Genomic DNA, 21760 nt, shown 5'->3' with positions numbered 1-21760 from the left:
ATAACTTCTGGCAGCCTGCCCTTACCAGGGCTTATACCAGAAGGAGGAAAGACATATAGCCCAATTTCTTACCAGGGCTACATACTCTATAGCCACAATTGACATGGAAAATATTAAGGACCCCAAGCCATATTTAGCAAGCAGTGCTATGACATAAAATACCTTCTGCTGCTAGAAGACAAAAGATAGCGTGTCTTATTACATACCACAACGTATTAAAAATGGCCACTGTCTGCTTAGCATATTTATGTAATAGATAATAAATAAACATTATATTATGTTGGAAATGTCTGTACATTACATTACATATATCTGGATTTTTTTTCCGATTTGTATATTTACATTATTAAATCATGGATTCCAGGTGCTTAGGAATGTTGGCTGTAATATGACTATATGAATAGGTTAATATTGTCTTCTCTATTTTTTGTTTTTGTAAATTAATTTATTGTAGCTTTATCTTTGTCATCCTTCTAGGCTAGCAGATCCTCTCGATCATTCTGCCATTTCAGCAGTTCCATAGTCGCTGCTTAACTCAACTGCAGCAACAGGCTGTTCTCCTGAGTTCTGTAGGTCTGAGTCTGTTGTAACATAGCCAGGCAGATGTGCAGGACATTGTTCTCTGAGAGAATGGTCTCTAACTACTACTGGCTTTCAGCACTATGGTATTTCAGTTATTTTTGCAGGGTCAAAGTGCTATTGTATGCTCCTTTCTCTGACTTTGTAGCAGTTGCTTCTGATTGTTGGCTCTGCTCTAGCTATTGTCCCCGAACAACTTGAAAATTTAACTTCTTTGCATTTCTGCAACACAGACATTCAGCTTCTGCTGCTTGACTTCTGCCATGTGAAAAAAGAAACTTATCTAAAGAGTGGCGCTCTACATAAATCAATTAGCTAAACATAGTGATATAGTAGTGATTGAAATAATCAAAAGGTGATACTTATACAAACACATAAACAGATGCTGCTATGACCCGGTGAGGATTGCTCTGTCAGTCCTCGTGGTAGGAAGTGGGGATGATTCTCCGGGAAGCGCAGGGATATGTGGAATAAAAAATATATATATTGTGCAATATTGATGTGACAAATTTAAAGTAAATTGGCTGATCTATTGTAGATGTACTCACAAGTGTGAGAGGATTAAAGGCACGTAAAGGTATCTTTCCATAGTATGGATATCACACGATAGTCAGGAAATCAGTCTTAACCTCATATAGACTCCAAGAGACCTTAAAGAAGAAAACTGGACATAGTGCAGACTGTATACAAAGGATTTTATAAAAGGTAAGTGAAAGGTTTTGCACTCACATGGTTACAGGAGTCCTGATGAAACCGAAGAGGTGAAACGCGTAGAGTGACGTCTTTACCATTGGCCGGAACTCCTGGAAGCGGATGACATCACTTCCGGTGCAGTTGGAACGCAACCAGTGACACGCACGCCACAGAAGGAGGGGAATCAGATACACCATCTACCCGGCTGCTGAGATCCACTGCGTGTGATCGAAATGCTTTTAAACTTTTGAAACCATGTGAGTGCAAAACCTTTCACTTACCTTTTATAAAATCCTTTGTATACAGTCTGCACTATGTCCAGTCTTCTTCTTTAAGGTCTCTTGGAGTCTATATGAGGTTAAGACTGATTTCCTGACTATCGTGTGATATCCATACTATGGAAAGATACCTTTACGTGCCTTTAATCCTCTCACACTTGTGAGTACATCTACAATAGATCAGCCAATTTACTTTAAATTTGTCACATCAATATTGCACAATATATATATTTTTTATTCCACATATCCCTGCGCTTCCCGGAGAATCATCCTGACTTCTGCCATGTGCAGAGCGTTCTGCTGCTCCTTTCTTATTCTCAGCACTCCTAAAGAACATTTGAGGAACATCTCCTTTCCGCCTGCAGTTGCTCTTTGAGATCTCTGATCTCTTGCACAAGTTTCTCTTTGTCTGCTCCAACCTTTAGAGCTTCCTCATCTGTTCATTACAGCTGTAGCTGAAGACCTTCAACTTTATTGATTTTGCACTTCTCCAGCTCTGCAATTTTAACGTCTTTTTCTTTTTAGCAGCATATTTGCAGTTTCTAGTTGTTGGTTCAGCTGTCAGATTTCCTCTTTTGCTTGCTCATTCATGTCATGATCCGTATGTACATCCGTCCCAAAAGCTTTGATTCAATTGGGATGCTTTGGGCCACTTGCTATGCAATCAAGTAGTTGTGTAACTTTTGTAATTAATTTAAAATTTGAAGACTTGGTTCCCTTGTGTCCCATGATTCAGAGGAATTGGTTAGCTCCTTCTGGTGCAATCTCAATTTCAATTTATGTTTTGCCTTGTTTAAATGAAAATCCTTCATAAAGCATCTTTCTGTTCAGTTATAAGGATGGTTTTGTTAGACAGACTCATCTCTACTGCCTGTGGATACTTCCTTGCTAAGGTTGAATGCAGGTTATTAATTTCACTGTGTTGCCAGCAATCTCTATTCTTTTCTCTGACTCACTTGCTGTTTTTCCTCTGCTGATTCACATTGTCAGTCAAGTCCCACACTTCATCCTGGAGCTTTAGTTGTTTTATCTCCTCTTGGAATTGCTGTGTATCACATCCATACTGTTGCAGAGTGTTGGATTCAGATGCCTACCACACACCAAGTCCATGGAACTATGCTCCATTCTTTTTGCTGTGACAAAGCTTTTTCCAATGAGGGTCAAGTGGTTTGGCAGTTTTCTGGCCCTTTGATTTATATTCAACATGCACATAGAGACAGAAAAATTATTCAGGGCTTTTCTCTCTGTTAACACATCTCCAAGTCTTGCCTGTTGTAATGTGTGTGACAAACGCTTTATTCTCAATCACAAGCACCTCCTCCATGGCACACTCTGGGTTACACCTCTTCCATCTTCCCCACTGCTGGTCATACAGGTTCGGCCTCTCTTGCAAACCTTTCTGGATCTGTCTATGGGCTATACTGTCTCTGGCACAGTCACAGGATCCACTTTCTGTAGCCTCACACACTTGCACATCTGGATCCCACCTCCTTAATAAATAACAAATCATACAAAACATAGCTTAGTCTTGGTGCCCTTACTGAGCTCTTGCTGCTGGTCTACTTTACCAGCCTAAATCTAAAATGACATTAATTCCCTCACTAGGTCCAGCTAAGCCTGGTCTTTGAAACCACCTGCAAAGTCTTCCCCAGCTTACTGCTGCAGTGTCTGCACAGAGATAAGTTCTCTGAGCACAGGAATCTTTACAAACAGGGCTTTTTCTCCTTACTCTATGAGCTGCAGGGAACATCTCCCTCCCACCATACTCCGTTAAGATCTGCTTGCTCTTGTTCCCTTTTAAAGGCACTTGATTGCAGAACCCAGTTTTGATACTTGGCTGCATAGAAATTTGGCCTGGCTTCCCACATCCTGATTTGAAATAGTAATTTTTAATCGCAAACTGGTATCCTTCTAACCGGTTCTCTGCCACAGTGGACACATTTTTTTTATACAGTATGTTGTGGCTCTAAAGTTTTCATCTTAGCAGTTACTGTTTAGCAAAGTTTTTTGACAAATATTAAATATAGCATTTATTACATTGAGAACGTTTGATGTGTTTTCAGTCAATGGGGCCTATGCAGAGAGCAGCGAATTTTAAAATTGGCGAATTTATTAAAAAGTAGCTTTTTTGGAGAGTTTTAATCTCCATATGCAGAAAAGTGCGAATTCTGCTATGTTTAACATGGATGCGTGTGGCGAGTTTAAATTGGCGAGATGCGCGCTTCAGAAATGTGTTAAAACAAATTTGCGGCTTTTTTTTTCCCTTTGCAATGGCCGCGAGCGGCAGTTTTTTCTGGCGAGTTAAAACTGAGACAATCGCGCCATTTTATTGGCGCGAACAGCCGCTAGATGCCGTTCGCGCCTCTCTGCATACGGATATTTTTAAAACTGGCGAGATTGAGGTTCTCGCCAGCCGCGAGGCGAGTTTTATAACTAGAAAAGAAAAATTGGCGCGTTTTTCGGAACTCGCCATTTTCTGCTGCTTTCTGCGCGATTTTCTCCAAAAAATGGCGAATTTCGAAATAGCGCTGCTCTCTGCATAGGCCCCAATATGTTTAATATTCTTAAACATGAATTCTTAAATTCTAATATGTAACCCAATATAATATTTGCAACCTAGTGTATTCTGTAACATGTACAAATAAGATATTCAATGAAAATGTGTCTTTTAAATGGCAGTGATATTTAAATATTGTAAATCCATTTAAAGGTTTCATGATTGAACACATTTTAAGGAGTATGGAGTAAAAGATCTACTATGTATGAGCAAATGAGGTTAATGTAGCTATAGTTATGAGTAGTTTCCTTCTCCCACACTCCGCGCTCTGATGGCAGGGGTGGAGGCGTGGGGCTCCTGCTCTCCTCTCTCTGCTGTTACCGAACCCTTCCTATTCCCCCCTCTCTTGCTTTTCCCTCATTTAAGGCTCACACAGTCCAGATCTTTCTCTTCTCAGACTCCCCGTTCTTCTCATTGGGGACTTCAACTGCCACATTGATGATCCCTCTCTTCCTTGGGCCTCCCGCTTTCTTTCTCTAGCCTCTTCTTTTGGCCTTCAACAGTGGACTGCAGCCAGCACCCACAAGGATGGCCACTATCTAGATCTGGTTTTCACTAAAAACTTTTCTCTCACTGATTTCTCCATTTCTCCTTTTCCTCTCTTTGACCATCACCTCATCTCATTTTCTCTCTCTCGCTTCTCCCCCTCTCCATCTTCATTTAGCCCTTGTTTTTGCAGAAACCTGCGCTCTATTAACCTACCAGCTTTTGATTCCACTTTATGATCCTCCCTCTCCTCCCTCAGTTCGCAGACTTCCTTCACTAAAAATGTATGCTGTCCTGTTTCAACTCTGCCCTCTCTCAGGCTAAACAAAACTACTTTTCATCACCAATCAACACGCACAAGTCTAACCCACTCCGACTCTTTTCTGTCTTTGACTCTACTCAGACCACCCTCGGCTGCCTCCTCTTCTTCCGCCATCTCACCTCAGGACTTTGCTGACTATTTGAAGGAAAAGGTGGAATCCATACATCAGAACATCCCATCTGTTGCCTCCTCCCATTCCACACCGCTTCCTAACTCTCCTCCTGCCTTCCTTCACTCTTTTTTTGCTGTCTCGGAGGAGGATGTGTCACTGCTGATCTTCTCTTCTCCCTCTACCACCTGCTCTCTTGATCCCATTCCCTCCATCTCCTAAAACCTCTTGCTCCTTCTATAATCCCTACGCTCACACAGATTTTTAACTCTTCCCTCTACTCTGGTACCTTCCCCTCCTCCATCAAGCATGCAACCATTATACCATTACTCAAAAATAGCAAGCTTGACCCTACCTGTCATTCTAACTATCGACCTATCTCCCTCCTGCCTTTTGCCTCCAAACTCCTTGAACGTCTTGTATTCTCTCGATTGCTACACTTTCTCAACACCTATTCTCTCCTAGACCCTCTATAATCTGGCTTCCGCACTGCTCACTCAACTGAAACAGCCCTCACTAAAATAACTTATGACCTCCATGCTGTCAAAGACAGAGATAATTACACTCTGCTCATATTACTCGGCCTCTCTGCAGCATTTGACACCGTGGACCACCCTCTTCTCTGTCACATTCTCCATACTCTTGGTATTCAGAACAAAGCTCTATCCTGGATCTACCAGCCTTCCTGCCTCTCACCTGTCTCCGCTACAATCAATCCTAAACGCTGCTGCCAGAATCACTCTACTCTTTCCGAAATCTGTCTCAGCGTCTCCCCTGCTGAAATCACTCTCCTGGCTTCCTATCAAAACTCATATCTCGCACTCAATTCTCCTCCTCACTTTTAAAGCTTTACACTCTTCTGCTCCTACTTACATCTCAGCCCTAATTTCTCGCTATGCACCATCCCGACTCTTGCGTTCTGCTCAAGGATGTCTTCTCTCTACCCCCTTTGTATCTAAAGCCCTCTCCCGCCTTAAACCTTTCTCTCTTTCTGCCCCGCACCTCTGGAATGCCCTTCCCCTCAATAGCCGACTAGCACCTTCTCTATCACCTTTAAGACCCACCTTAAGGCACACTTGCTTAAAGAAGAATATGAGTAACACCGTGGATAATACTATACACAATACATAAATCTTTCCCCCCTGCAGACGCACTTACCTGAATGCCCTCCTACTGTCTCTGTAAGTTCTCCCCACCAATTAGATTGTAAGCTCCCCGGAGCAGGGACTCCTCTTCCGAAATGTTACTTTTATGTCTGAAGCACTTATTCCCATGATCTGTTATTTGTATTATTTGTTATTTATATGATTGTCACGTGGATTACTAATTTGAAGCGCTATGTACACTATTGGTGCTATATAAATAAAGACATACATTGTATTGTATGTCTTTATTTATATAGCGCCATAAGTGTACTCAGCGCTTCACAAAGAATACAGTACAGGGAATTATAATAATACAATAAGTGCAGCAAAATCAGACAATAGGAAAGTAAATCCCTGTCCCGAAGAGCTTACAATCTAAGGTTTATGGGGAATTTACAGAGAACAGGTGAGGGAATAAGTACTGTAGATGGCTGTGCTTGGCCATAATGGGCGGTAGGAGTAACTGTGGGTGTGGGACAATATCAATGAGTGCAGGCTAATGGGATTCTTGATTTGTGGGGTAAGTTTTAAGGTTAGTCAGTATTAAATGAAAAGGTTGACACCATTTGCATGGGAGGAGATGGCAGTGAGGCATGAATGAGAGCAAGTGTGTATGTCTGGCTTCAGGGAGATCCCCAGCAGCAGGAAGGAGTAGATAAAGGGTGTGAATAGAGGATGTGTGGTGTTTTTTATTGAGGGGTAAAGATGTTGTTGGGAGAGAGGTGTATAAATAATGGCGCAGTGGGGAGTGGGGAAGTTGGACATACATAACATACATACATACTTAAGTGCCAACGATTATTCTAAAACAAACCTGGGGCAATCTCCAAAAAGACCCAGGTACATGCTGGGTACATGCTGGGTACATGCTGTGTATATTCTGGGTACATGTTGCAACATTTCACACATTTCTGCAGACAGGCTAATGGCCCATCGGATTAACAGCGGGGGTCCCTGGCAGTCCCATTTAAACTGAATGGGACTGCCAGGAACCCCTTCTGTGTTAATCCGATGGGCCATTAGCCTCTGCAGAAATGTCACTGAAATGTACCCAGCATGTACCTGGCTAGTTTAAGGCAAGTGTTAGAATACTCGTTGGCTCGTCTGTACATACATACGCCATTATTATGGAATGAATATCCTCTGAATTTAGTGGGAAATTGAGAAGTTATGGGAAGGATTAAATATAGTTTAAACAGTTATACCATGAATGAAAACTATAAGCTTTTCTCTGAATGTTATGAATGCATTTAATATACACCAGGTGTTACTGTCAAGTCGTTGGCAAATAAATCTGTAATCCTAACTAATATGTATAATACAGAATGGGTTGTATTGAATCACATTAAAACACAATATGTTTCACTCACATTTTAGACATGCAACACAGGCATTGTATGTTGGTCTTTAGGTGATGTTCCTCGGTGGTTACAGATATCCTGATGCTTCTGGACACCTCCGGAAGCAAACGCCGGGAGGGTGAGCCGGAGGTCCCTGGCATCTTCCAGATGGGGAGAAGACAGTGCACGCATCAGAATACCTGTGACCACCGAGGAACATCACCTAAAGACCCCCATATAATGCTTGTGTTGCATGTCTAATATGTGAGTGCAACATATTGTGTTTTTATCTGATTCAATACAAACCAGTCTGTCTACACTATTGGATCATTATTTATCTTTTCATGTGATTGCTGGAGGAGAAAATTACCTTACTCTGAAGACATACATAAAAGAAGACTCAAAGCAGTATATTTTATAATTGTAATCACTTTGAATACACATTTACTGTGCACATATTGTCAATTGCACCTTAATACACTATTATTGCACTTTATATTAGCTCTTTAATTGCACATATACTCACTCTAAATAGTGCTCCCCTGATTCTCTTCGTATACCTTTTGAGAATGTACAAGTGAGTTCTATTTTGGTTTAAGAGCAGCCATTTACCTACTGTATTTTATCACTAGCGCCGGGGTATTTTTTTACTTAACATCTATACCATTAGAGACTGTTGTAGCATGGGCAGGGTTAAAAGAAAACCCTACTGTAAAAGTACAGAGACAAAAGTATCATACATATATTTATAAAGCCATACCTATATTAAAGAAGCAAAACGTGAAAAATCCTACACTGTATGTTTTATTTTTAAATAAATAAATTCTGTAATTTTAAATAAATGTCTGAATATTTTTGTAACTCCTAATGCCATTTGTAATGATTTTTTTTAAATGTACCTCTCATCCTTTGGTTACTACAGCAACCATTTAGAAAGTCATATCCATTTCCTCTTTGGAAACAGGATCTCATACAACCTTTTTTAGCTTTGCCCTTTGGCAACAAAGTATCATACACAGATCTGTTTCTGTGTTCCGAACAGCAGACTGTCTATTACTCTGAAAGTTGTAACAATAATGTATTATACTTAGTAGTATAATGTTACATATCAGCTTCAGCATTTCACAGACTGCAGCATAAAGATAGAAGGCGGTAATTTCGTTAGGCAAACAATCAGGACTTTTACAGATTTATAACAGGAGCACCAAATGATTAGTTAACATTGTCACATGCTTTACAAGTGTAACGGGTATTCCCCGACCCCCAATCGCAGATAGAGTGCATGTGAGGGGGAACCTATATGTTACAAGGTGTGGTGCAATATACCTGCTAGGCTCACAGGAGGTCTGAGCCTCCGCCAGTGAGAGCCTGGGGTGAATCCTCTGGAATAATCTTAGTTACAGTGCCTCCACCTGTGTAGGATTCTAGGAGTGTAGAATGTTCCATACACAGGACCCACATACACAGTAAGCACATACACCGAAGTATATATATATAAGAACAGTTTACTGTATAGGAAACAATACATAACACAACATACATCAACAATATGACATTGACAGTGTCCCTCTATGACACTCATAGGCACAACTACCCGTCTTCTCAGTGCCTTAACCCCCACACCTTATTCCTCCCCCAACACCGTGTACCCAGAGTCCCACGAGTCCACTAAGAGACCCAGAACCTATAGGCGGGATCAGCGCCTGATGTACCGGTTTGGTTGGTGCACTTAATACGATACCTGCCCGGGCATACGTCCACGCCCGGGTGTAAAGATCTTCACAAAGGGTCGGACGCAGGAACAGGAATCCGCCTCCGCGGTGGGTGGCTCCCGCATGGAGTGATTCACCTTTATAATGTCACTTATCTCTGCTAACGCAGAGGAAGTTATACCTTCACGCAATTCACCTTCACAGCAATTTACCTTCACAGCAATTCACCTTCACAGCAATGGCCAGGATAGTTATGTTTCCTGGCTGGACCCTCACTTGTCTAGGTTCTACTGGACCCTGTCCCTGTCCCTGCAGTAACCACAAGCTGAGGTGAGTAGGGCCTTAGCTGGGGCCTAAGGGGAGACTTCTGGCCTACAGCAGGAGGCTACTTTCCTCCCTGCACAAACACACCCTCCCCTCTCTGTGTCCCAGCTCCTACTTGACACTCTCACACTCGTGCTCCACTGTCAGCTTCCTGACTCCAGCACGCAATATTGTATCTCCTTTGCTGCAGGAGAATATGTAAACCCTATTGGTTTCAATGCAGCAGGTGATAGGGTTGAAAGGGCAGTCCCCAGAGGCTGCTGGGAGTTGTAGTCCCTTAGGGGCCACTTTAACATAGGGCCACCTGCGCTATGGGTACTGCGCACGCGAGACAATATATTGGCCGCCGCTAGTTCTCCCTGCGCCTACGCGAACTCTGGGAAGCCCTGCACTTCTGTAATGGCCGCTGGCCACCTTCTGCACCTGTGCAATCCTGCGCCGATCGCAAGATGACCGCCTTGATGCTTCTGCACAGGCATGAGCCTTTGCACATGCGCAAACACAATAAACATGGCGGCACCCTGTAGTGGATGTTGCCGGGAGCCCCCGGCAACGCACTTGCCCCTACCATTCCATGCACATAGCGTGGAGGTCCCTGCAACAGAACGCAAGGAAGGGGGACCAAGAGGGACCCTGCTACACAAGTGAAAACAAGAAACAAATAGAGAGGGGAAAAAAGTAACATTGTTGCTTTAACTGAGCAAACAAACAAGTGATAACCTACTACAAGCGCTAACCTACACTTAAAGTATAAAGTATATGAGAATAAATGTGATTATAAACCATACAGTGAATGGTGATAATTAAAGCAGCCTATGGGAACTACAAATTACAAATCATTCCAAATCTGATATATAATATACAAACACAAAATATGAGTCCCCGGCGCTAATGTGAACAGTCCAAGATACCGTGATCCAATAAAGACAGTCTGAGATACAGGACTTCTCTGAATGGGTTGATGGACTGGTAGATAAAAGTTCCAGATGGGGAATGGTGTCCTTAGGGAGAAATCCTCACTGGTTCTGAAATAACAGAAACACAAAGGCACACCAATTGCGCAGTATGTCACATCCACAATCCCTATCTAAAAACTACAAAAAAACCCTACTCACAAGGTGTTATCTTGTTAGTACATGGGAGAGAATCTGTACTTGCATCCCATCTGTACACGATTTTCCATGGACCCCACGTGGTCTGGCTTGTTTCTCCTTCCCTCAGTTGGCGTTGGACTCACAGATGTATCCGGTGCAGCGCCACCATGGGTAAGGAAATGGGGAATAATACACAATAGTGTAGTACGTAACACACTTTTAATAAAACAATAAAAACACAGATTCCACACACTTACAATGTATGTGGGTGAGTGACAAGACTCACGGATGCCGTCCGCAACTTGAAAGCAACCAGTCAGCAGCAGAGAGACTCACTGAACGCAACACCCGCTGCCAGTGAATCGGGTGACGTCAGCGATGCAGGAAACTCTCTCGCAATTGGTGTGCCTTTGTGTTTCTGTTATTTCAGAACCAGTGAGGATTTCTCCCTAAGGACACAATTCCCCATCTGGAACTTTTATCTACCAGTTCATCAACCCATTCAGAGAAGTCCTGTATCTCAGACTGTCTTTATTGGATCACGGTATCTTGGACTGTTCACATTAGCGCCGGGGACTCTTATTTTGTGTTTGTGTATTGCTGCTTTAACTGCTTAAGAACCAGAGGGATAATTACTCAATCATATCCTAATTTAAATGTCACTCATAACAAATCTTATTCAGGCAGTTTTGGGTGATACTGTACATCTGTTATCCCGTGATAATGAACTGGGAAAGTGTTTAATGAATATTGACTGATATCAATTAGTAAGACATATGATTTAAGTTTCTGGGTCTTTCTGCTCTTTAAAGGCTGGATCCACAGAAGGCCTCTAATATTTTAACATTTCGTTATCTCAATTTGAGGCATCCATATTCGTAACGCACATCCCCAAGGGTGTTTAGCGCTACGATATCCTGGCATTTTCCTTAAAAATAAAGGATAAATACATTTTTATGGACGTTAGGCTTGCTCATATGCAAATCATATGGTAGAGCAGTTTAGCTAATAACGGAGATCCTCAGTTTTCCATTAATGTTAGCACATGATATTCTTCTTCTTATTATTATTATTATTATTATTATTATTATTATTATTATTATTATGATACAAAGATGTTTATTATGGATCATATACATGTCTTAAAACCTTATATAGTTTATGATGTGTAACAGTGATTAAAGTTATATGTTTCTGGGAACTAATATGGTATATAATGTAATTATGACTGTATAAAGTATGGGTATACAATAATGTATATCCATACATCCCTCAACAATATAAATGAATATTTCACTTTTATTACTGATTAAAATAAATGAAGGATGTCCTTGATTCATTTATTTTAATTGTACATTAATAAAAAAATTATATATTAATATTGTTGAGGCATTTATGGATATACATTATTGTACAACCATACTTTATATAGTCAATATTACATTATATACCATATAATTAAGTGAAGAGTTGATAAATGTGAAAACAATAAATTTCTCAATATTATAATAAGACTTGCATTAACTTATATTAATGCATATGAAAATCTGTTAATAGCGCTGCCTTAGTAACACACCTTAAGGTGTGACCAACACTCATGTACAGTGAGACATGAAAATGATTGTTAATAGGGTTACCACTTTGGTGAACAGACGTTATTTTTGCATCTCATTAGCTTTGAGGATGCCCGTTAATAATAAGAAAAATTACTTCTGTTCCCTATTTCACGTTGCGTTATTCGGTAAAAAATGAATGACCTTCTGAGGATCTATCTCTGATAGTTCATTAAACTCACATAAAACAATGGAAAGATTCCACTTTTCAATTATGAATATAGAAAAGTGAAAATTCAAATAAGAGGGACATTACAGTATTTTCATTTTCATTGTAAGCAGTCTGAATGAAAAATTCCCTTTTTATTAGTATACAGTACACAGGGGTAGATCCTTAGAAGTGTATTACATTTTTGGTGTTATGTTATCGCCATTTTACGTACCATTATCCGTAAAGTGTATCCCCAAAAGGGGCTTAGGGTTACGATGTCATCGCATTCAACGGAAAAATAGCGGATCGATTCATTTTAACAGCGTTTTGCTTACTCATAGGCAAAACATATGATAATGAGCAGTTTACCAAACAAAGGAGATCCTCAGACCTCCGTTCATATTCAAGCATGATAATAATGCTATGATGTTTATGACCTTCCAACATCATATATTCCTACATCCAGACCCTGATTATCATAGATATTTTTTTTCTGAGAATGGTCTAAAAGCAATTGAATGAATATAGGACCTTTTAATTTCCAAAAACTTTCATGTGTCATACAAAGATAAATATTAGGGATCATATAGATGTCTGAAACATATCATCTGGATTGTGGTTTTTAGTGATTAAAGTGATATATTTGTGTGAACTAAAATGTTATATACTGTAATAATGACTATATAAAGTATGACGTACAATAATGTATATCCATACATACAGTACCTCAACAATATTCATTCATATTTTATTACTCCATTACCAATTTCCGTAACGCACATTATTCACTCAAAAACAACGAACTTCTGTTGATCTACCACATAGTTTTTAGGATATCACTACACAACAAAACCTTATAGATTCCTATAGTATGTTTGCTTGCTGAGCTGTACTAAGTGGATTATATTCTATTTTTCTCTAATTAGTCTGTTCCTCTTACTCTACATAGTGTCTATTGTTAAATATTTTTTAAATTGTTTGAAATACAGACCTTTATGAATAGAAGAAAAAATTAGCGCAGAAAGCACTATACTGTAAATTCTAATATATGTTACATTTAATAATCAAGTGACATAGATATGTGAGAATAAATTAATGCGGGGAACAAAATATCCCTAATTTGCCTCAACTCCTCTGACAGAAATAGAACAAATAACAGAGCGCAAAAAGTCATAGTGAATAATATGTGCAGCACAATACCAGGGAAATTAATGTGTTAAATACAGATACACAGATAGTGCCCAAAACAGTGAATAAGGACCTACTCGCACTAGGTGGGTAGGATTCAAACAATAAAGAAATCCTTAACAGTAGCTTGGTAATGGATGTTCAATGATCATGATAATACATAAAAAGATAAAATGCAAGAGAGAAGGACATAGTGTGATACTATATTGAATTAAAATGCACAAGGCTGTACAGGTTACACTCACAATTAGTCCTCAGGAAAAGTGCAGATTGGCCACAAAGGGTCTCACAGAAATCTGACCGCTCCAGTCCTCTCAGTGCATGGGATGTACGAGTCCTACATTTCAACATGTGATGTAACTTCCAGTCGTGACGTCAGTGCAACACTCAGGTTTCAGTCTTGTCCACCTACTTTAAGAGACTGCAGAGACTCCCGACCGGAAGTGACATCACTCGATGAAATAGAGGACTTGTGCATCCACAGCACTGAGTGGAGGACTGGATTGGTCAGCTTTTTCTGAGATGCTTTGTGGTCTATCTGCACTTTGTCTGTGGACTATTTGTGAGTGTAACCTGTACAGCCTTGTGTATTTTAACTCAGTACAGAATCACACTATACCCTTCACTTTTGCATTTTGTCTTGTCATGTATTCATCATTATAATCATTGCACATCCATTACCAAGCTGCTATTAAGGATTCATTTATCGTTTGAATCCTACCCACCTAATGTGAGTAGATCCTCATTCACTTTTTTGAGCACCATTTGTGTTTAGCACATTCATTTCACTGGTATTTTGCTGCACATACACGTATTATTCACTATGCCTGTTTGCGCTCTGTCATTTGTTCAATAGAGACCTTAATCTCCATATAGCCTTTTATATGGTCCTGTGCTATGCAACAATGCAATCCTCATAAAATTGTTAAATTTCTATAAAATTGTCTTCAACAAATATATCAGGCAGGCTTATAGATAGCTATTAATGACCTCTATGTGTTATTTTAATAACAATTGTATGTTTTGTTTTTTTAACAGAGCAAGAAGAGTGCATTAATTGCACAGATGAATGCAGAGTACTTGGTCATTCAGACAGATGTTGGATGCCACAGTTCCCTGCAGCTAACCAGGTTGAAAATGCAGATTATCGCACAAATCTCTTTGTTCCAACTGTTGAAGCTAATGTTGAGACTGAGACTTATGAAACTGTGAATCCCACTGGAAAAAAGACATTTTGTACATTTGGAAAAGACAAAAGAGAGCACACCATTCTCATTGCCAATGTTAAACCATATTTAAAAGCCAAGCGTGCCCTGAGTCCTTTACTTCAAGAAGGTCCCTCTGCATCAAACAGTCCTACCAAGACGTGCATTGAGCCTTGCGCCTCAACTAAGGGACCATTCAATGGTTGTGAAGTAAAATCAGGAATCTTGGCAGAAACAACCAATCAATACCTGCCTACTGATGGTCAGTACCTATCGCCTAGTAAACAGACAAAAGACCCACAGTACATTGCATCAGATCCAATGGCTCGCGTATTTGCAGATGTGCATTCTAGAGTGAGCCGAGGCTCAAGTGAGATGGACGCTGTTCTGGAGCAATTGGAGCATTCAAATCGTGATTTGGGCCGTGAATCAGTAGATGCAGAAGAAGTAGTGAGAGAAATTGATAAGCTTTTACAAGACTGTCGAGGAAGTGACCCTGTGGCTGTGAGAAAGTAAATAGCCAAAGAGGCTATTATGTATGCCTTTTCCCAGCAAAACACAGTTTCTTCCTGGATACAGCACATTTGCAGGGAAGAAGAAAGAGTGATGCTGCTTTGTGGCTGTTAGTGAACATTTGAAGTGCCCCAAAAATCTTTTCACTGATATTTCTTTTTCTCAGATTACACTGGCTTTGTTTTGATAAACAAAAATACATTTGGACATAGTGTCAAGGAAAACACAAGATATAATGATATTTTGACAATCTTTCAAAAAACGAGGGAACAGAACTGGAACTAATTCTGGAATTGTGCAACTTATTAATGTTGTTGATGCTGACTTCTCTGCTTGCTGGAGTAAAACAACCCAGTAATTAACAGGGTTCACCAAGTTATGTGTGGATTTTAAGAAAGCATCACAGGCTTCTTAATTAAAGTCCTAAATAATTTTGCTGTAGTCCTAGCTGCACCAAACATCAACACCCATTTGTGGTAAACATTTCTATATAGATGAACAACATTCCAAAACATTTTCAATAAAACATGTCTGTCATTTAGTACATTTTCATGCCACACATAGTTATATATAAGATTATATAGTCCATTGTGTCCTGCACATGCCATAAGCTAATTCACTTTAAGTAAAATGAAAAGTATTGCCTAATAAGGATTTTAGTGTCCCACAAAAATATATATACAGATATTTACATATAAAGAGAATTATGTTTTTAAACCATTTATAATGTGGTTCTTAAAGATATTTGCCATTTAAAGGTGAAATAGATAATAACCTCATTAATATCTTTTCTATTGCTTTGTGGACACTAAAATGGCTCAGGAAAGGGAAAATGTCCGAAACATTTTAACAAAAAAATCACACTACCATTTAAATGTGCAAGTGTAAGAAGATTTAAATGTGTTTACATCAAATTACATATTTTTATTATTTTTTTTTGCAATTTTAGTGCATATGAGCCAAATTGTTGAGTGTATAAGAGCTATATTGTGTATTTTATTAAATGAATATATAGTTGTGTTGCAAAAAATATTTGGGCTTATATTGTAAATGGCAAGTGTTGCCTCAGTAGCTGTCAAACTCTATGAGTTTTGTTTTTTCCTGCTTCCTTTTCCCTGTGGAGTATGGGAAGCAGTGCCTCAGCGCGATGTCTCTTGTTAAATGTATGGTCTACAAATTACAGTAGTACATAATCTGTTCAAAATGTGTTTGAGTAAACTGATGGAGCAAAATGAACAAGAAACAAATAAATCCTCCAGCCATGACATTGTGGAAGGCCTGTCGTGAAGCCCATATTAGAAAACAAAATGTGAATTAAAAAGCCTTAGCAACTATTTTTCCTAACAGACGCACATTTTAATACAGTACATTCAAGGAAAATTCTTTGTTGGGTGATCAAAACATTTTTAATTACCAGATTGATGCACAATTCAGAAAGCATATTTACTAAATGGTGCTGTTCAACTAGAAAGTTAAACAGTCCAATGCTGAAAGACACTTTGTTGTCCGCTATTCCATATGATCAAGGTATAGCACCTCTTGGTAAATGTGCCATAAGGATTTTATGTGTGGATATAAATATTTGTTTGGATTCCACTCAATATAAAATCATATTATTGTGTCCTTTTTAATAGGCGTAATTTGAAAAAGATTAAGTCAATTTATTACATCTTTATAAAATAAAATCAGACACAAAAATAGCTTTTTATAGAAACAAAATATGCACAAATAAATATGTTTAGATATATGAAATATATAATACATCACTACATTGGCAAGCACTGTACATTGTAACACTTGGGAGTTGGAAAAATAAGATGCTGATTTAGGCCAAGTTAAGACAAGAAATCTTGATGATTTACTTAAATTCTTGCAAGATAGGTTGAGGCTGACAGCCCCATGGCACTACTTCTAAAATGTCTTTCTAGCAATTAAAATGCACAGAAAATGTAATTAGGAGTCTCTGGTTTGGAATAATTTAACTTATTTCTTTAGGAAATATCTTCTGACAGCAATTCATTGTCAATTATGTAATGATGACGGCAATTAATTGTCAATTGTATTTCATTGTCATGGTACAAAGAGTACTACAGTATAACTTAGCAAGTATTTGTGCTCAAATGCTGCATTACTCTACATATTTTGGACAATTTATGTATCTAAATGTGTTGTTTCTGTGTTCTGCAATGTTACTTTCGCCAGGAGGATACAGCTTGATTTTGCTTAATAGCTGAAATTCCGCAGTAAAGTTGGATTCATTTCTTGCCTCTACATCATTATTTTATTAGGCACCAATAGTCAGTGAAAACGGTTATGTTATAACATGTGTTCTGTTAACAATATGACATAAAGCAAGGGTGCTCAACTCCAGTCCTCATGACACCCCCAAAAGTCAGGTTTTAAGCATATCTCAGCTTAATGACCTGTTGAGGGGACATGAGAACTGGAGTTGACCACCCCGGTCATAAAACATATTTTGTCACTAAATATGATGTATCGAGTGCAATTGATTACACATTTTAAAATATACACAAAATACTATGTGTACAGTAAGCCTTTGCTGGGATTAAAAAGTATGTCTATGCCTGTCATCAATTTACTGGCTATTTAACACTCAAATACTTAATGGTGATCAATTACTAGACAAAGGAAATGTCATGTTTACAACTCATTTTTGTATTTTTTTAATGATTTTTCTTCTTTCATCTGACTGCAAACTAAACTGTAAGGTATTTTTAAAAACGTTTTGTGATTTGCATCAAATGGGTATAACACTGCTTTACTTAACTACTTCTATGGCAAAATGGGTAAAATAATTATATTAACGGAGTCATAAGTAAAGAGACTTTAAAACAAGTTTCAAGTAGAAAACAGTGAATTTGGTTCACTTACATCAGTGCTGTTGTGAATAAATCACTTTATCATCAGTCTATCAACCATTTTATATGTAGTCAAATGGAAAATGTCAGATGTATCATTTATATGTCATGTAGTTGAATTGATGTCTGGTTCTATATAAAATTGGAAAATTTTGTGTATTCCAATACATTTTATTGGACCCTACATATATGTTATCTTTTCTGTCAGGTAAAGAAACACACGTGCTTTTGCATAAATAGCATAACCCACTTGTAAGAGGGACAGTCCTATTAAGATAAAATAAAATATAACCAACATAATTGACTTCCTTACAGAAATAAATCATATTCTAAGCAAACATGTCAATCACGTGTTTCCCCCTCCTTATCGCCTACTCAGGAGAAAGTAGGGGCACTGCCTTTACAAGGCCCTTCTTAACACATTGACACAAAAGGGAATGGCTAAAGAAACTGAAAAACCTATAAAATCCTACAGTAGATCATCATCTTTCAATAATAATGTTATTATTATGATATTGTTAGCTTATTACATTAAAAAATATTATAGTAATCTGATTTTTATTTAAAAAAAGAAGCACCAATCACTCAGATTCAACCTACAAAACATGCCACTTGTTTGTTTTCATCCTACAAGGGATTGCACATTTAAGAAGCAACAATTGTGTTTTAGATAACTCATGTACAGTATAACATAAACTACATCCATGTTTGAATTGGTCCAATGAAAGGAATGAAAATATACAAAAATATATATTGCATTTCAATACCATCAACACCATTGACACTTGTTTTTTTGCACACGAGAAGTCAAAATAAACCTTTTTTTTCTACTGTCAAGCATACATCAACTACTAAAAAAAATATTTTTTAAGTGGATTTGATTTTTTTTTATAGATGTTAAAAGGGAATGTAGATATAATCAAAAGCACCAAGTGCAAGAGAAGGTCTAACATCAGGAGACTAACAGGAAAGCTAATTTTATCACATTCATTTGTTCTATTAGTGCCACTTGGTACAAGCAATGGATAATGTTAATTCAGAGCTTCATGAGTTTTTAAGGTTTCAGTCAGAAATCGTGACTAAATGCAGGAGTAACATATTTGCGCGGATCAAAGGTTTTCTCTACTGAAAAAAATTAAGTCATATGTTTTGAATAGTGGCTATTTTGTTTCAACAGCTGCAGATTGTTTTCGCCAATAGAAACCTGGATCAAAACATTCGTGGAAGGTTAACATCCTATTCTTCATATTTCTCATATACAAACATTTTACGCTTTAACTATTGATGATCAGATAGTATACATAAGAAAACGCCTCAATTAAAAAACAATTAATCAAAATAGTTACTGTATGTCTCAAGCCTACTATAAAGGTAGGCATTTTGGATTAACTAAGGTGTGCTGAGTGGTAAGACACCTTACAGTATGGTCCATTCATTTGAATGCATCACTTTCACTTATTTATTTGAATGCATTGCTTTGTAAACATGGCCCTTTTGCCTTGTAGCCAGGTACCGCATTAGTAAAATACCACTAGATATCAATGCAATATATACCATGGCAGAATAATGAGCATAGCAGAACATACCACTCATCAGAAAAACAGTGCAGTTTCTTTAGACTAACAAGTACATATGCTCTGCATACTGTAGATTGGGTATTAGGTATCTCAAAATCTAACTAATCTCTAATTTTTCCTTGCAATTTCCGGCTTTACTAGAGAACAAGTGTGTGTTGAGTAGCACTGTGCCTTTGGTGCCATTGTTTATATGTGTACCGTAAGTATGATACATTTCTAATATTGATCATTGTCATTAGAATATTCTATTAAATTTTACACAAAATATACTTTTCTACTCCTGCATACACGTAATTCACTTTTTGTTATGAATTTATTGGCTCATATATTTTCTGATTAAATGTACTGCTAGTCTTACAGTAAACTAACAACTTTATACATCTTTATAAAATATGCTACTGTATTTTGAAATTATGCAAAAGATGATACTGTAATGCTTCACATTTTTGTAGATTTTTTCAAATAAATTCTACCTAGTATGGTTATAAAGAGGTAGGAAAAAGCAAGATATTTAATTTAAAATTCACTTTAGTTTCTCATGGCAGCTTCCTGAGGTCAAGAAGTACAATTAATAATATTTGACATAATTATTTTTACACCACAAATTACTTTTCTAAATCAATTATGAGTTTTGGTTATCAAAAAAAGTTTATATGAAGCACATTTAAATTAATCCTTAAGCAGTTTCTTGACTTTCCTGGCCCCTGGGGTCCAGTGGTTGGGAACATACATCTATTAACCCTTATCATCCCATAAGGCTCAGAGTTATGCCAAGCGGTGTACATTAAAAAGCAGCATACATTGTATGAATTATCTCAGCTGCTATTGTTTAATGGCTGTGTTCTATCTTGAAACATGGATTACAAATAAAAATCAATTACTAATTGTGATGTTTTTTTATTTTTGCAGTTCAAAAGGTCAATTAAATATTACATACAAGTATCATCATCATGAAAATCACTTTTTATTAGCAATACATGTATTTATTAGAAGTATGGTTGGAAAATACAATGCTGAAGCCACACTACTTTAACATAGGGGATACATATATTATTCTAAAGATGGGATTCTCTACGATTCTGATATGGAGTATTGGAGCTCAATCCTATGTTAACTGTCATTGGCTTATACAGCCTTTATTGCAGGATCAAAAAGATTTAAGGTAGCCTCACTCCAGAGGCTAATAAATAAATAAAAAAAGTACACTTGCCCCATTACCATTGAAATCCTCCATGATCTTCAGGATCAATTACCTCCAGGAACTAATTCAATTATATAATCCAATGAGCCCATGTGCAACCATAAAAACGCCTCCCAGAGTAATATTTTTTTTCTTATATAGTACTGACAGTGTATGCAGTGCTAAACATAGAATTTTTGCAGGCAAAAGGAGTCCCTGCCTTGTAGATCTTAAAATATAATGTTGGTTGGTAGATTAAGTTAATTGTCCAAGATCACAAGGAGAGCTGTAAAGTCTTAAAAATCACAAACAAGGAAAGATTATCTTTTTTTCATATCGGACGCCCAGCATAGTGTCCTATCTTGGTTATTGACTGAGGTGTTAGGCAAGGGCACAGCTCATACTTAGGGCCTGTAAAAGAAAAGAAAATAGTTGCGCCAAACGTGTTTAAGTGAATTGTAATCTTCAGTCCCACACAAAGTGTTAACCTGCTGCCAGAGTTTCTTAGAGGTGATTCACAAACCTCTCTATGTAACAGTCTTAGAAAGCAGGGGATCCTCCGACGCTTGCTTCCACTTGTGACTCTGGGACACATGTAATGTAAATAGAAAGAGGGGACCACAATCAGGAGTAGTTAGAGTACAGTAGCAAGTATATAGATGTATATTAGGAACACCCTTACATAGGGATAGGGGATCTTCCGTAGTGGTAGGGAGGACTTCTGGGTATTACCTCAAAATTAGGAAAGAGAAGGGAACATAGTATAACACTGTTTAATAAACAAACGATACTAAAAAGAGATTGGGAACTCACAA

The 21760-nt window shown here is 38.0% G+C and overlaps 1 protein-coding gene across 1 annotated transcript in view; it reads left to right on the top strand.

Moving 5' to 3' along the window:
• The window catches only part of LOC142489727 (protocadherin-17-like), a 408720-nt gene extending 388078 nt beyond the window's left edge, over positions 1-20642 (top strand). Inside the window, exon 4 of the mRNA XM_075591047.1 lies at positions 14630-20642. Within this exon, the coding sequence (XP_075447162.1) occupies positions 14630-15312 (683 nt within the window). The 3' untranslated portion in view covers positions 15313-20642. The remainder of the gene's footprint in view (positions 1-14629) is intronic.
• Positions 20643-21760: the final 1118 nt, after the last annotated feature.

The sequence above is a fragment of the Ascaphus truei genome, chromosome 3 (assembly GCF_040206685.1).
Source record: "Ascaphus truei isolate aAscTru1 chromosome 3, aAscTru1.hap1, whole genome shotgun sequence".
Classification (NCBI taxonomy): Eukaryota; Metazoa; Chordata; class Amphibia; order Anura; family Ascaphidae; genus Ascaphus; species Ascaphus truei.
The sequence above is the reverse complement of the archived record's forward strand: the minus strand, read 5'-3'. Positions and strand labels throughout refer to the sequence as shown.